The sequence below is a fragment of the Vigna radiata genome, chromosome 11, assembly GCF_000741045.1.
Source record: "Vigna radiata var. radiata cultivar VC1973A chromosome 11, Vradiata_ver6, whole genome shotgun sequence".
In the NCBI taxonomy this organism is placed as follows: domain Eukaryota; kingdom Viridiplantae; phylum Streptophyta; class Magnoliopsida; order Fabales; family Fabaceae; genus Vigna; species Vigna radiata.
The window spans coordinates 2,957,398-2,970,781 of record NC_028361.1 but is presented as its reverse complement, the minus strand read 5'-3'; the positions used below and the strand labels follow the sequence as shown (position 1 = coordinate 2,970,781).

Here is a 13,384-nt window from a genome sequence, read left to right as displayed (position 1 = left end):
GATTTTCGATCGGATTTTTATTGATAGCTTATATGACATCTAGACACTGTTTACATAAACCAAACTTTGTTTGGATGATCCGATCTATGACACTGCATGTGTGTTACGGTAAATAAATAAATAATAAAAAAAAAACTGCAGCGTGAATAGTCTTCTAAGAAAGTAGCGGGTAAAGTAGATATATTTTTTTAAAAAAGAAAAACAGGCTTTTAGAAAAGTATTCTTAAAGAAAATCAATTTTTCTTTTTGAAAAACAATTTTCATATGTCTGAAAATCGCACTAGTTAGCTAAGGTCCCATGACTTCTTTTTTTTTGTCGAAACTTTTAATGTTGTGTTTCTCTGCCCCCTTTTGGCACCCATAATCGGGTCCCACAGTAGCAGTGCAAACACGCTAACAAGAAATCACAAACAGTGAACCACACTAACTACTAAATTAAGGTCACAACATTATATTATCTGTTCGTAGACTGTTCAAGACGCTTCATTCTCACCCACACTCGTGAAATATAAATAATAATATCAAATAATTAAAAAATTAATTTGTAGGACACTTATGAATAAAATAAAATAAGTATTAAAATAAATTTCGATTAAAAAAATATATAGTTTAAAAACTAATACAATTCGGTTTAAAATTAGTATAGTTAGTAGTTCAGTTTATTTATATTGTAGTTTAGTACAATTTAGTATAGATAAGTTCGGTCTAGTTTGATAAAACAAAAAATAGTTCAGTTCAGTTTATTTGAATTGTTTTACAGTTCAGTTTAGATGAATTAATTTTTAGTTTAGTACAAATTTTAGTAATACAGTGAAGTTCAGTTCTATTTGTCTATCCCTAATGAGGACTAGTGGTTCAAGAAAGATTTTTCACTTTCATAAATAAATTAGAACAAAATTTTAAAAAAGTTAAATAGATTTTTTATATATTAAAATAATGAATAAAAGTATCACTTTTTGTATTACTTAATTAAGAGAATAAATTATTTTCCTTTTGTAGATTTTAAAATAATTTAGTTACATTTGTATTTAAGTATTTTACACGAAGAACACCGCCATACTAAATTACTAAAGCGAGCTTCAATTTAATTTTTAATATGTTATAATTGACACTCTATTACTGTGTGATATAACTTTTGGGTGGACAATGTCTCGTAATCTGTTTCACCAATTAAGTGCATAGATAACATTGTTTAATTTAAATCTATTTCCATAAACAAACGTAAAAATTAAATATTCAAATATAATCTTGAAAATGTTTCTTGTTAAATTTAAATATATTAAATAAAAATATTTGTAAATATGTTATGAGTTAATGGTTGTTGTTCTTTTATATACTTATTTGTATTATTAATTATCCATGATCAGATTTTATATGTGATCTGTATCTTTTTATGGTTAAATTTTGTATAAATATTTTTTTTATTAAATTAGTCTCCATTTTTTTTATACTTCTTCTTCCTCTCTCTTCGTATATTTTTTTATCAACTTTGTTTCATGACATGTTAACGACAAGATGTTTTAATCATTTGATTTAATGAAAACATTTTCTTTCTAAGAACAATACGTTGTGTATCTTAATTTTTATATATATTTTTTTATTTTTTCATTTCTAATTTTATCTTATATTTTTATTTTTGTAATAAAAATTGTTTGACTTTATCGATTCTTAGATGTCTTATTATTATTATTATTATTATTATTATTAATATTTTATGTGTTAGTTAAATTTTGTAAAATTTGAATTTGTGATCTCTTAATATTACAATAAAAAGTTACTCATATAGGATGTTGGTTGTTAAAATTCATCTAGGCAATGAGTTATAATGTTGTTATTAAATAAATAAAGCGTTTGAGCAACTAATATTGTGAAAAATAATTTCATAAATATTCTAAATTTATTTTAATATTCTCATGACTAAACAAGACAAGTAAAGTTTTTATAAAAATTACGAAACTTCATTCATCTCAATTCTTATAATATAAATGCAACAATATCTAATTCATTTTTCTATATTATATAATTATGATCTTGATAGTGTGGTAGTAATCATGGTTATGGACATAGTCATAAAAAATAATTAAAAAAAAAATTATAGTAAAAAATTGATCAATAATATTATGGAGTTCACTCTTTAAACAAACATGAGTGCCTTATAAAAAGAGAAGAATGACATAAAGTTTATTTCACATGGAAAATCAAATATCTAATAATGATGCATAGTTGGAAGATGAAAACATAAATATATAGAAGCATTACTTTATAAATAAAGGAAACATTAGTGGTAAGTACTGTGTGTAACTGAAGTGAACAAAAAAGTGAATGATAACATATAAGACAAATTATTTCAGATATGAAATTAATTTGATGAAGTATTTATATACCTTCTAATTATAACTTATTAAGAATTTTAGACAAAAGGATTAGTTTGATATATCCATTTTTTTTATTATAAATAGTAATAGAGTGATGTATGAGATATTTAAAATTAATCATAGTTATATTTATTAAAAATTGCATTTAATTTTGTTCATAGTTGTAAAACTATTACCGAAACAATTTATGACTATATATATATATATATATATATATATATATTATTGTTTAAAGACAAAATAATATTATAAATTTACATAACAGACAATTGTAATTGATAATATTTTATACAAACACAAAATTAATAATAAAATAATTTTAATGTTATTATACCATTATTCATAAAGACAATAATATTATCATTAAAAATCTGTTATGTAAATTTATACTATTTTAATTAATAAAATTAATTATTTCATATTTCAATAATAATCAATTACAGTGTCCTTCCTGGTTAACAGACCCGGTCATATTATTATTAATGTATATATAATAAAGAAAAAAAGTCCATCATTAATAACTCTCTTAAAATTTCCTGGAATGAAATTCTTTTGCAAAGATTGCGTCATGAATGTGTTGGACCTCAAAAATAAGCTTCTTATATTAAAAAAAAAAATATGCATTTGTCGTTTTGGGCTTAATTAGAGGTTTGATGAATGGTTTTTTTGGACTGTATACAGCAAGTTGGGCTAGGAATTCGGATGGGCCGTTTTATCCTGTTTTAGGAAGATGTCTATCCCTACTATCACCTTACGCCGTGGACCGAGTAGACCGTGATAAGCTCCTCCCATCTCCTCCGCCAGATCTCAGCATCGCCGCCGCTGAACTTCTCCTTGGCATTCTCTCTCCGTCTCTCATTCTCGTAATCTCTCTCTCTCTCTCTCTCTCTCTCTATCTCTCTCTCTCTTCATTTCACTTTTGAACTATAGCTGCAGTAACATTTGTTATGAGTTTTGGTGTATTGGTTCGTTTGACCTATGTGTTTGAGATTGCAACGGGTTTTCTGTATAACTAATGTACGTATAAAGTGGATCTCCTGTTGTGCAGGTTGAAGCTGGACAAGGACGGTCAACATGTGCCGGCAGAATTCTCTTGCGCACCATTCTGGTGAAGAAGAAATTGCAGCTGACGAGAGCCTTTTGGTTTATTGCAAGCCTGTTGAACTGTACAATATTCTCTACCGCCGTGGTCTTCAAAATGTAAAACAATGAATGCATTTGTCTTGCTGTATTGAATTTGTGCCGTGTTTTGATTTTGCCAATCTTTAATTTGCTCTTCGATGTTTCCTTATTAGAATGGTCCATTGAGACTAACGTCGTTTACTACCTTGTGGAGGCCTGCGTGTCTATGTTTTCTTCTTTTATTTCTGGTTCGTTGGAAACTGCATTTTTCAGCCTCTGGTTAGAAGTTTTTAAAAAATGTTATGAGCTGATATGGCTCGAATCCAATTGAATATCCTAAGGAGAAACCGATGTACAATTTGTATGAAACTTCAGCACATAAAGGGTTTTATATTTGTTGTTGGATTAACTTAGGTTCCAACATCTGTTTAAAGAAAAAAAATAAATTCAAAGTTTGATTGATTGATTCTACTTCATTTGTGATTTCTCTTGCAGCCTTCGTTTCTTAGCAGATGTTTGCGTTATAAAATTACAGCAAGGCAGAAAAGGAGGTAATTATTCCTTCCAAACACCGTATACATGTATTATTTTATTAAGGGTTTAACATCTTTTCGGCTATTAAACTTTCCGATTTTTTCTTTCAGTACTTAGACTAATTTTTTTAGTTTGGTTCCTATACTTTTTATCTGTTAATAGTTTTAGTTACTACCGTCAAGTGACTTAACAACTATGGTGGCAGTGTAGTGACTTGTCACATCTTCAAAGAGTCTGATGAGATAGCCATCTCTATTTTTTTTCCGTAATTGTGTTTTTTTTTTTTTTTTTTTTTAATTCTTTACACGTCCATGTTGAGAACGCTGTATGAAATGCTGTAAAGTAGGTATTACAACTGAATGTGAGCCATTTGGCACAACCAAGCCTCATCCCCCTCAAGCTTGAGGCTTCATGGCTGCGTACCCTCTGGGATGGATTGGTCCTTCTGAACCTCGTTACTTTTCTTTCAAGCTTGAGGCTCTGGGGCTGTATTTTCTCCAGGTTGGATTGACCTTATGAGACTCATTTCTCTGACTTAGGCTCTGAGACCGTGTATTATCTTAGTTGGAATAGTTTTCTTAGCCTATCACTCGCCGAGTTTGAGGCTCTTGGCCATGTCACCTCTGGGTTTGAATTGGCCAAAATCGGACCTGAACGACCACAAACAATCATTAATAACCATACTAAATTACACCCAAATTTGGCTTTTTTGAGCTCACAATTTATGAGGAGGATCCCTCAGTCCTCGCCAATCATGAACTATCTGGAGGACCGAGTACCTTTCCCCAATATGATCTCCAAGGCTTAGGCATATGTGTGTGTGTGTAGTACCTCCTAATGAGGAGGGGGCAGAAGAAAAAAAATGGTATATAAACCAGTTGATTACATCATCTGCTAACACTTTTAATTGATGAAGGAGACTAACACTCTTACTGGAGAAAAGTATACGGACCAAAAACACTAAAAAATGGTGTAGTAAATAAAACCAAAGTTTGGGAGCCAAAAAGATAAAACCTTTTCATTAATACTGGCACCAGTCCTTGATACAAGACACTTTAAGCATAAACACAGGGACCGATAAAAGTAATTAATTCAGTTAATTTTGTTGAATTACAAATGAGACAAATTTTTCATCATTGTTAATGAGTTTTAAAATTATTTTCTCATTATTTATTAATAAAAACACATTTCTAATATTTAATACGTGCAAAGAAGGAAAATCAATAATGCTTTATAGAAACTATAAATGCCTTATAAAAGAACGTGAATTTTATCTGAATTATTATTAAGAATCGCAGGAGTATATAGTTTCATGACTCCATTTACACTACTGTTAATACTATTTTCTTGCTGAAAATGTGTTTTCTTGTGCGGCTGGATTATAATTATTGATTGATTAATTCAATACATCATTTCACATCTATGTTTTTCCTATTTTGTAAAACTATACTTAAGTGATAATATTTAATAAAAGAAATCTAAATTGGGAATCTGAATTTCTCCTGCAATATATATATATATATATATATATATATATATATATATATATATATATAAGGGAGAAAAGTTAAAATTTGTCTTCCTTACTCACCTAAGGAAGCTGCTTTCGTCTTGATGTGATAACGCTGAGAAACATATACATCACTGAACAGAGGCTTGAAGGTCAAGAAAGGGATAGAATAAAGTATTTGACTATTTTGCAATATGTTTCTATATAAATTACCTAGGCTAGCTGTACATCCATGGCTAGAATAAAATATAAAGCAGGTCAATTTACAAAATCCAAAGCTACTTTCTGCGGATTGTCCCAAGTCCCAAAGGTAATCCTACCAGCAATTTGTTTTCAACATTGTGACTATTTTGCACCATCTGTAATCACAGTTAGAAAGATTGATTTTATTTTTTTGGAAAATTTACAATTATTAACCTGCACTAAAGGAATGCAATCCCTGAAGTAAACGAGAATGTGTAACTCTAAGGGTAAGCACTTCCCTGAAGGGTCAGCACCTTGACCAGTAAATAATCATTACTCTATTGCTGACAAAAGTTAGTCTTTTAATTGTATTAGATTTTTTTTTTTCTTTTCTGCATAAGCCAACTTCAAAAGTGTTGGGATCTACACTTTTAAAGGTAGTGGCTGTGTTTTCATTGTTTCTGGCTGGTGGATTGGTTTCTAATAGTTTAATTTTAGCAATATACAGTTGGATCTTTGTTAAATTTACATTTAACAACTAGTTAGTTGTATAAATCTTACTGAATAACAATTTTTGAAATAAGGAGTTCATATAAATTAATCTTTATCACTTAGTTCTGTTGCACTGGTTGTAACTAAAATCCTTGATGTGCTTTCTGTATTATAGGTTGAGAGCAGGAATAGTGATTTTCAATTATAGGGACCACTACAACATGCTTCGAAAGACAGAAGGTACAACATATTATACAACACTAGGTTGAACATTGCATCTTACTCTCGCGGTCATATGCTTGCGTGGTTTGAGAAGAGCAATCAAATTAGCTGTCAACGTGTTATCATTTGTTTGTGGTTGAAAGCTTTTGACTGCAGACTTGCATATATTTACTTTTTGGATGAATAAGAATTTTTGACAATGCTGCCATCTTGAGCTTCTTTTTTTTTGTTTTTCATTTTTCTTTATTTTTGTCATCCTCCTTTCTTTGATAATATATATTTTTTAAGACAATTTCAACACCACTGAGGCATTTCTGATCTCTTTTTGAATACAGTGACTGAAGACTTTTCTTGCCCATTTTGCTTGATGCAGTGTGGAAGCTTTAAGGTACGAACCGTGAGTTTTACTTTTATTGTGCTCTTCCCATTTATAATTTAATAATTAGGAGAATTATCGTCTCTCTTCTCTGTTTTAAAAGTAGGTGAAAACTCTGAAAACCATCATACTTGAAAAATATATTGAATTTATTTGATATAATGATTCTTTTCTTTCGAATGCTAAATGTAATATTACTTTAAGGTGGTAAATATTGGTTAGATATAATTGGGGTCTTTAATATGTCTTTCTGGAAGATATTTTCCCAATTTGAGTTGTAATCTTAGATGGCTACTTAATGATGCGTTGTTTTCCACACTTCTTTTGGCTATATATCATGTGCAATGTTTTACTATGAAATCACATGAACTTGCTGTTGAAAAGTTTTTTTTTTATATATATATATATATATATATATATATATATATATATATATATATTCATAGCTAAATAATTTTCCATTTTCTTAGTTATTGCTCAGTATTTATTAATAGTATTCTCCTTGGCAATTTTATCAGTCTCCGTTTATCTGTGCAGGGTTTGCGACTTCATCTATGTTCATCACATGATCTGTTCAACTTTGAGTTCTGGGTTAGCGGTTGTAACTAAAAGTTATCTTTAACACACTGATCCTTCTTAATGGCCTCGAGTTTATTCTTTTTATAATTTTGTAGGTTACTGAAGATTACCAAGCAGTGAACGTGTCAGTAAAAGTGGATATATTGAGATCAGAGGTCAGAACCTTGTTTAAATTTGATTTGTAGTAAATGGTTTATTTTTTCTTATTGATTGTCAATTGTTCACTAAATATTTTGCGCTTTTAATTATCTAAAGCGTCTCATGGTATTGTTAGCAACAAAAAAAAAGGCTTGTTGATCTAGCCCAATGATACAGTTGTTTGTCTTAAGTAGAGTAAACTTGACTGATGTCTTGATAAAATGATTGTCTTATTGAATGTGCTTTCTCTGGTGATAGCCCATAAAAGTGATTTTTGGATTGCTTAGCTTCATTTTGTAGATGTGGAGGTTATCTAGGTCATATTCTCTACTACTTGTGGTGGATGTAAAATTGGTCACGTATTTGAGTAACATGTATGCGCAGTATGTTTTTGTACTGCCATATTGAAGTGACTAATAATCTTACATTAATTAAGGATCTAAATCTTATGCTTGGATCAAATGCGGATCATGTCTGTCTTGTTAACTGTTTTCCCTTTGCAAATGGTGTCAGTTGCCCGGTGACCAAGTGGGCTAGCAATAATCTGATTGCTGGGTCATATTCAGTAGAACATTTTGCTCGGGTGTCATTATTTTAATTAGAATGAGATGAATTGTTTTAATATTTGATTGAATTCCCTTCATTTGAAATGTATTATTTAGTTTCTTAACATATATGTATCTGCATGCAGAATGTCGCTGATGGAATAATTCCACAATTGCAAACCTTCTTCTTCTGGTTGGTTGTGGATATTTATCAATCAATTCATATAATTTCAGCAAGATTACGAAATTTAAATTATTCAATGACAAAAAATTGTACAGTTCAAGGCCTCGAAAGCGTAGAAGAAAGGATTCTGTTCAAAATGAAAAGCGCAGCAATGTAAAATTCATGGAGTTGGATTCACCTGAAGACATACAGAATGGATTTATACTAAAGGATGATGGTAGGAATTGTACTTTGATACCTGCTGTGTCTATAATTAGAAATAATATTTTTTATATGCATGGTAGGATTTGGTTTTTTGTGTGTACAGAACACAAAAACCACTAAGATGCCTTGAGATTTCTCCTTAAAACATGCTAGAAGAGTAAACTGTTTTTTTTATTTCTGAAAATTTGTAAAACGAAAAGAAAATCGGAGGATGCAATAAATATTGGTGCTAAACCGTAAAACAGAGAGGTATCGTGCACTGTTGGTGGAATATTGTAAAACGAAAAGAAAATTGGAGGATGCAATAAATACTGGTGCTAAACTGTAAAACAGAGAGGTATCGTGCACTGTTGGTGGAATTTTACCAAAGAAAATAAATGTGTTAGAGAAAAATTGCCGCTTACTGTTACGAAAGGTTTTAGGGAAGGTTTTAGGGAAGGTGTTAGGATGACTCTTTATTCTTGTGTTTGTTTCTGCTTGTTTGCTATGTTTTCATTTGTCCAAGACACACACCACAAACACTTTTGGAAGGGATGACTAAGTTATTGCCTTATAACATTTAATTTCGACACACAAAGTGCTTCAAAACCATGAAAAACTCCTTGAATCTCCCTTTCAAAATAAAAGATTGCAGTTTGTTGGATTACTTTTACTGCAGTATATATGAAATATTTGTTACTTACAAGTAATGTCTATACAATTATGTGGGATGGACTGAAATTCTAAAGCTGTAGATATCCTATGCTGCAAAGGGGAGAATGTGTCTAGAACATCTCGTAATGAGAAGATACTGCTTAGTGGAAGAAATGATGGACGGAAATCTGGTCCTGATCATCCTGGCACCATGGACGACCTGGAGCATGTTGAATCCAGTTTCAACATTTCTGGTGTTTCGATTGCCATGCCTCAATCTTCTGGAGACCCTGAATGTAGTAAATCAGTATGTAAAAGTGATCCTGCTCTGCCTGTTAAATCAAAGAAACTAAGCATGGATCGATCGGACTCCAGAAAGTATGTAAATAAAGCCTTTCTCTTTTTCTATTTTTTTAATTTTTAGAATACAAGGTTCAGTTGTAAATGAAGGCTTCGCTATTTTTTATTTCATTCTTATTGTTTTGTAGTTATTTCTATTGTTCTTTTTAGATGTTGTCGCTATTAATAAACAGTTTATAATATCCAGTCTGGTATCATAAGTGTAGTTTCTGGTAAAGTGGTAATTTTTTAAACCTTTAGTTGTATTTTTTGAAAGTCTAAGAACAATTTAATTGATTGATTTATAAAACAATGCAAAGTCAACTACATTTGTGGATGTTTAAGTTGTAGAATATCTGTATTATATTTCTGTTACCAATGATTCAAATTCGTTAGCGTATGCAAACACATCATTACTAATACCATTGGCATCTGTGATAAGATTTTATTATTTTTAGATAATTTTATTTTAAACTTTGCATGGCCTTGATATTTGATTAATTGAGAGGATTGTGATACTCGTACTTTTTTTTCCCTATATTTGTCATGAATGTCCTGATTTGGGCATTTAAATTCTGTTTTTTAATTCAAAATTGTTTATTCAGCCGAATGCTTCTGCAGAAGAGACTGTTCTTTCACTCACATAGAGTCCAGGTGATTAGTTATATTTGATCTCTCAAATTTAGTATTTGCATGTTCTGCACAATCTGCTTGATGCATGGAATTTTATATGTAACTTAATTTCTAGAAGTGAATCACAGGCTTATGTGATTTTTTAATTGTAGAAACCTTTTGTTTTTATTTAAACAGCTTTCTCTTTCCTGGATAACTTCATTACTACTCTACTAATCTTCATTTTGTTTATTGCTTGTTGTAAATTTGATTTTGAATAAACCCGAGTAATATGGGGATCAATATTTATTATTAGTCTATTGTATTTCCTAATCTCCTAATTATGAGAGCTCATTTTCTCACATTCTAGAAGCACTAATAGAATCTTCTGTTCTTGAAATTGTGGAGATTTTTAGGTAGGGAAGGAGGAAAGGAAAACAGGCTAGTGAATAATCAGAAATTGATGTGTTTTGATGTATCCTAAATGTATAGTATCTGCCCTTATTTATTATTGAGAAATAAGTGATAAAATATGGAAAATACTCGTAAAAGATCATCTAAGATACTCACCTATCTAACATACAATACAACTGGACATTCATGAATTAATTCATTTTTTTATAACGGCAAAGCTGGAGTTGTTTGAGGGATTTTTTATACTATTGCTTATTGAAGGTGGTGCTAGTTATGCATAGAGAAGAGAAAGGAAAGAGGGTATGACACTTGTTTGCTATGAATTGTTGGAACCTAGGGTTAGCTAGTTCTCTGGCTTGGGTGCCCTGGTTCTTTCTCTCTATATTTGAAACCTTCATCTAGCTTAATAAAGTGTAGCATTATTCTATAATAGATGAAATCGACTTTGGTTCGATTAGTGGACTTGTTTTTTTAAATGCTTATCAATATTTGATTTTCGTAAGCAGTGCCTAACTTTTGTGTGTTAAATGAAGCCTATGGCACCAGAACAAGTGTTGTCAGACCGTGATAGTGAAGATGAAGTTGACGATGACATTGCAGATCTTGAAGATAGAAGGGTAATCTTGAAACCTTTCAATTTATTATGTCTCTGATTTTTTCCACTTTTGTCTATGTCCAAATGGTGCATTTGAATTTATTATTTCTGGGTCTTTTGTAAAGAACAGGAACATTATTAAATTTAGTATAGTGCCTCATTGCCATGTCAAATTTGACTGAAATTATGCTCTTTCCATGTTGTAAAGATTCCTTGTTCAGTTTGGTCCTCCCTATTCTAGCTGCTTCTCTAAATCTTTGTGCACTCACCATTGAATATTTACAGTGCAACAAACTGTTATTAATCATGATAATTTATTGTTGAACTGCAATGTTGCAGATGCTTGATGATTTTGTGGATGTTTCCAAAGATGAAAAACAACTCATGCATCTCTGGAACTCCTTTATGAGGAAGCAAAGGTATTTAATGATGACAGCTAGATATTAATATTTCTGTAGTTTTCTTTCCCCCTCACTAATAACATTAGTTTGCTTGTTAGGTTTTTGCACGAGAAAAAAACCATCATTCTGTATTGTGTGTATGATTCTTGTTGGTTAATCATGTTTTTACTGTTGCAGGGTGCTGGCAGATGGTCATGTGCCGTGGGCCTGTGAGGCATTTTCCAAGCTTCATGGAAAAGAGCTAGTCACATCTCCAACTTTATTCTGGTACTCCTATCTTCCATTAATATTTCTCTAATTTCACGGAGTTTTCCTACTAAAAGCAATAATGCTGAATGATCAACGAATTACCTGTCATTAACGTCCCTCATAGCATGGAATGACGAGTTTTTGACTGAATTCATCACTTATAGCATTACTTTAGTGACATCAGATCAACCAGTCGTAGTACTTTAATTTATAATTTTTTTCTTCAAACTTTAACTTATTTGTTTATTTTTGAGTTCTGTTTTTAGAAAATATGCTTTGATGCAGCAGGTGTTGGAGGTTATTCATGATTAAACTTTGGAATCATGGTCTTCTTGATGCCTGCACAATGAACAACTGTAACAGAACATTAGATAGTTACAGAAACGGGGGATTGGGTACTAGCAAATAAAGTACGAAAAGAACGAAAGGAAACTGACTCAACTACAAAGAATATACCGTCTTCCCTGCCTTGTATTTTGCTTGACTGCAGGTTCCCATTTTCGTATTTGCATAATTTATTTTGATTTTTTTTGGCTAGTATTGGCCTGTACATCGTATCAATATTCCCATTGTATTGAGATTGAAATGATATTTAGTTTATTCTCACAGAAATTACATTTCTGAATCATATCTTGTCCTAGAAATATAAAATTTAATATAATCATAAAAATGTATAAAGTACCAAAGTTTTATTACTTCCATTTTAAATTTTTGCCGGGTATTTAATTATTTTCCATGCCACCATATTAATTTTAATGGCATTTAAAATTTTGAAATGCTGAATGGCTCCCACTCCGACCATTAGCTGATTTTCTGGATATGTTGGTTATCAGGAAAACAAATGTTCTTAACCCATTTTCACTGCCTACAAGATGAAAAGTTGACGACTTCACAGGTTCTTTTTATTTTTATTTTTTTTCTTGAATTGCCAAGAGAAGTTCCCCCTTGCCGGAATTATTTAAATACCACTTTTAATCAATTTTAGCAATTAAAAAATATCAAAGTAATAGAAAGTATCATGGATGATACACTGTCGTTAAAAATGGTGAGCGTACTCGTGCGACGCTGCACGGGTAGATACAACGAGTTGACGTGCACGACAGGTTGGGAGAAGAGAGGATCATGTGGTTGCCTGTGAAATCGGAGGATTTTGCTCTGTCAATCAGTTTGAGCAGTTGATAGGATCCTTTTTTTCTGGGGTTCAATTTGCCAGTTAAAATACAACCAAACAACTCTTCACAAGGTGCCTAATCAATGACCGTTATTGAAAATTTTCACAATTTCAAATCCATGTGTTGGCTTAAACGCATTGGTCTTATACTACTTCAAAAGAGACAAAACAAGTCTTTTAATTGCTTTCATATTCATACAAAATAGGTACTAAAAATATATTTAATTTTTTTTTTAATTTGAATAGATCAAATCTTCTTTTTCTACAAATTAAAAACTCTGACGTAAAATGATGGCGGGGGCGACAAAAATACTAATGATTTATTTCGTTAGAGGTATGAAATGGAATTTATTTGACTAAGCTAACGAAGATTGGTAAGTCTCTGCATTAAATGGGTGTGGTTATGGATAACATTTTATTTTTTAATTGGAGTATAGGGATGGAGGATGACTATGTTTTAATCTGTCTTTCTCCCGTCTCTATGTTTATTGTAATATTTATCTTTA

At 31.0% G+C, this 13,384-nt stretch overlaps 1 protein-coding gene across 6 annotated transcripts; it reads left to right on the top strand.

Moving 5' to 3' along the window:
• The first annotated feature begins 3,069 nt into the window (after positions 1–3,069).
• On the top strand, positions 3,070–12,393 carry LOC106777944 (polycomb group protein EMBRYONIC FLOWER 2). Of its 6 annotated transcripts, none has more exons than XM_014665778.2 (15): positions 3,070–3,238; positions 3,405–3,575; positions 3,993–4,048; positions 6,392–6,456; positions 6,774–6,826; positions 7,352–7,405; positions 7,489–7,548; positions 8,223–8,269; positions 8,356–8,477; positions 9,193–9,475; positions 10,042–10,090; positions 10,996–11,079; positions 11,397–11,476; positions 11,636–11,725; positions 11,993–12,393. In XM_014665778.2, the coding sequence occupies exons 2-15, from the start codon at positions 3,450–3,452 to the stop codon at positions 12,114–12,116; spliced, it is 1,293 nt and encodes a 430-aa protein (XP_014521264.1). In that variant the 5' UTR covers positions 3,070–3,238; positions 3,405–3,449; the 3' UTR covers positions 12,117–12,393. The 6 variants fall into 6 exon arrangements, with proteins under 6 accessions (XP_014521264.1, XP_022643237.1, XP_014521263.1 ...); XM_022787516.1 differs by having other exon boundaries at positions 3,071–3,238; positions 3,424–3,575; positions 9,217–9,475; XM_014665777.2 differs by having other exon boundaries at positions 3,071–3,238; positions 3,424–3,575.
• The last annotated feature ends 991 nt before the right edge of the window (positions 12,394–13,384 follow it).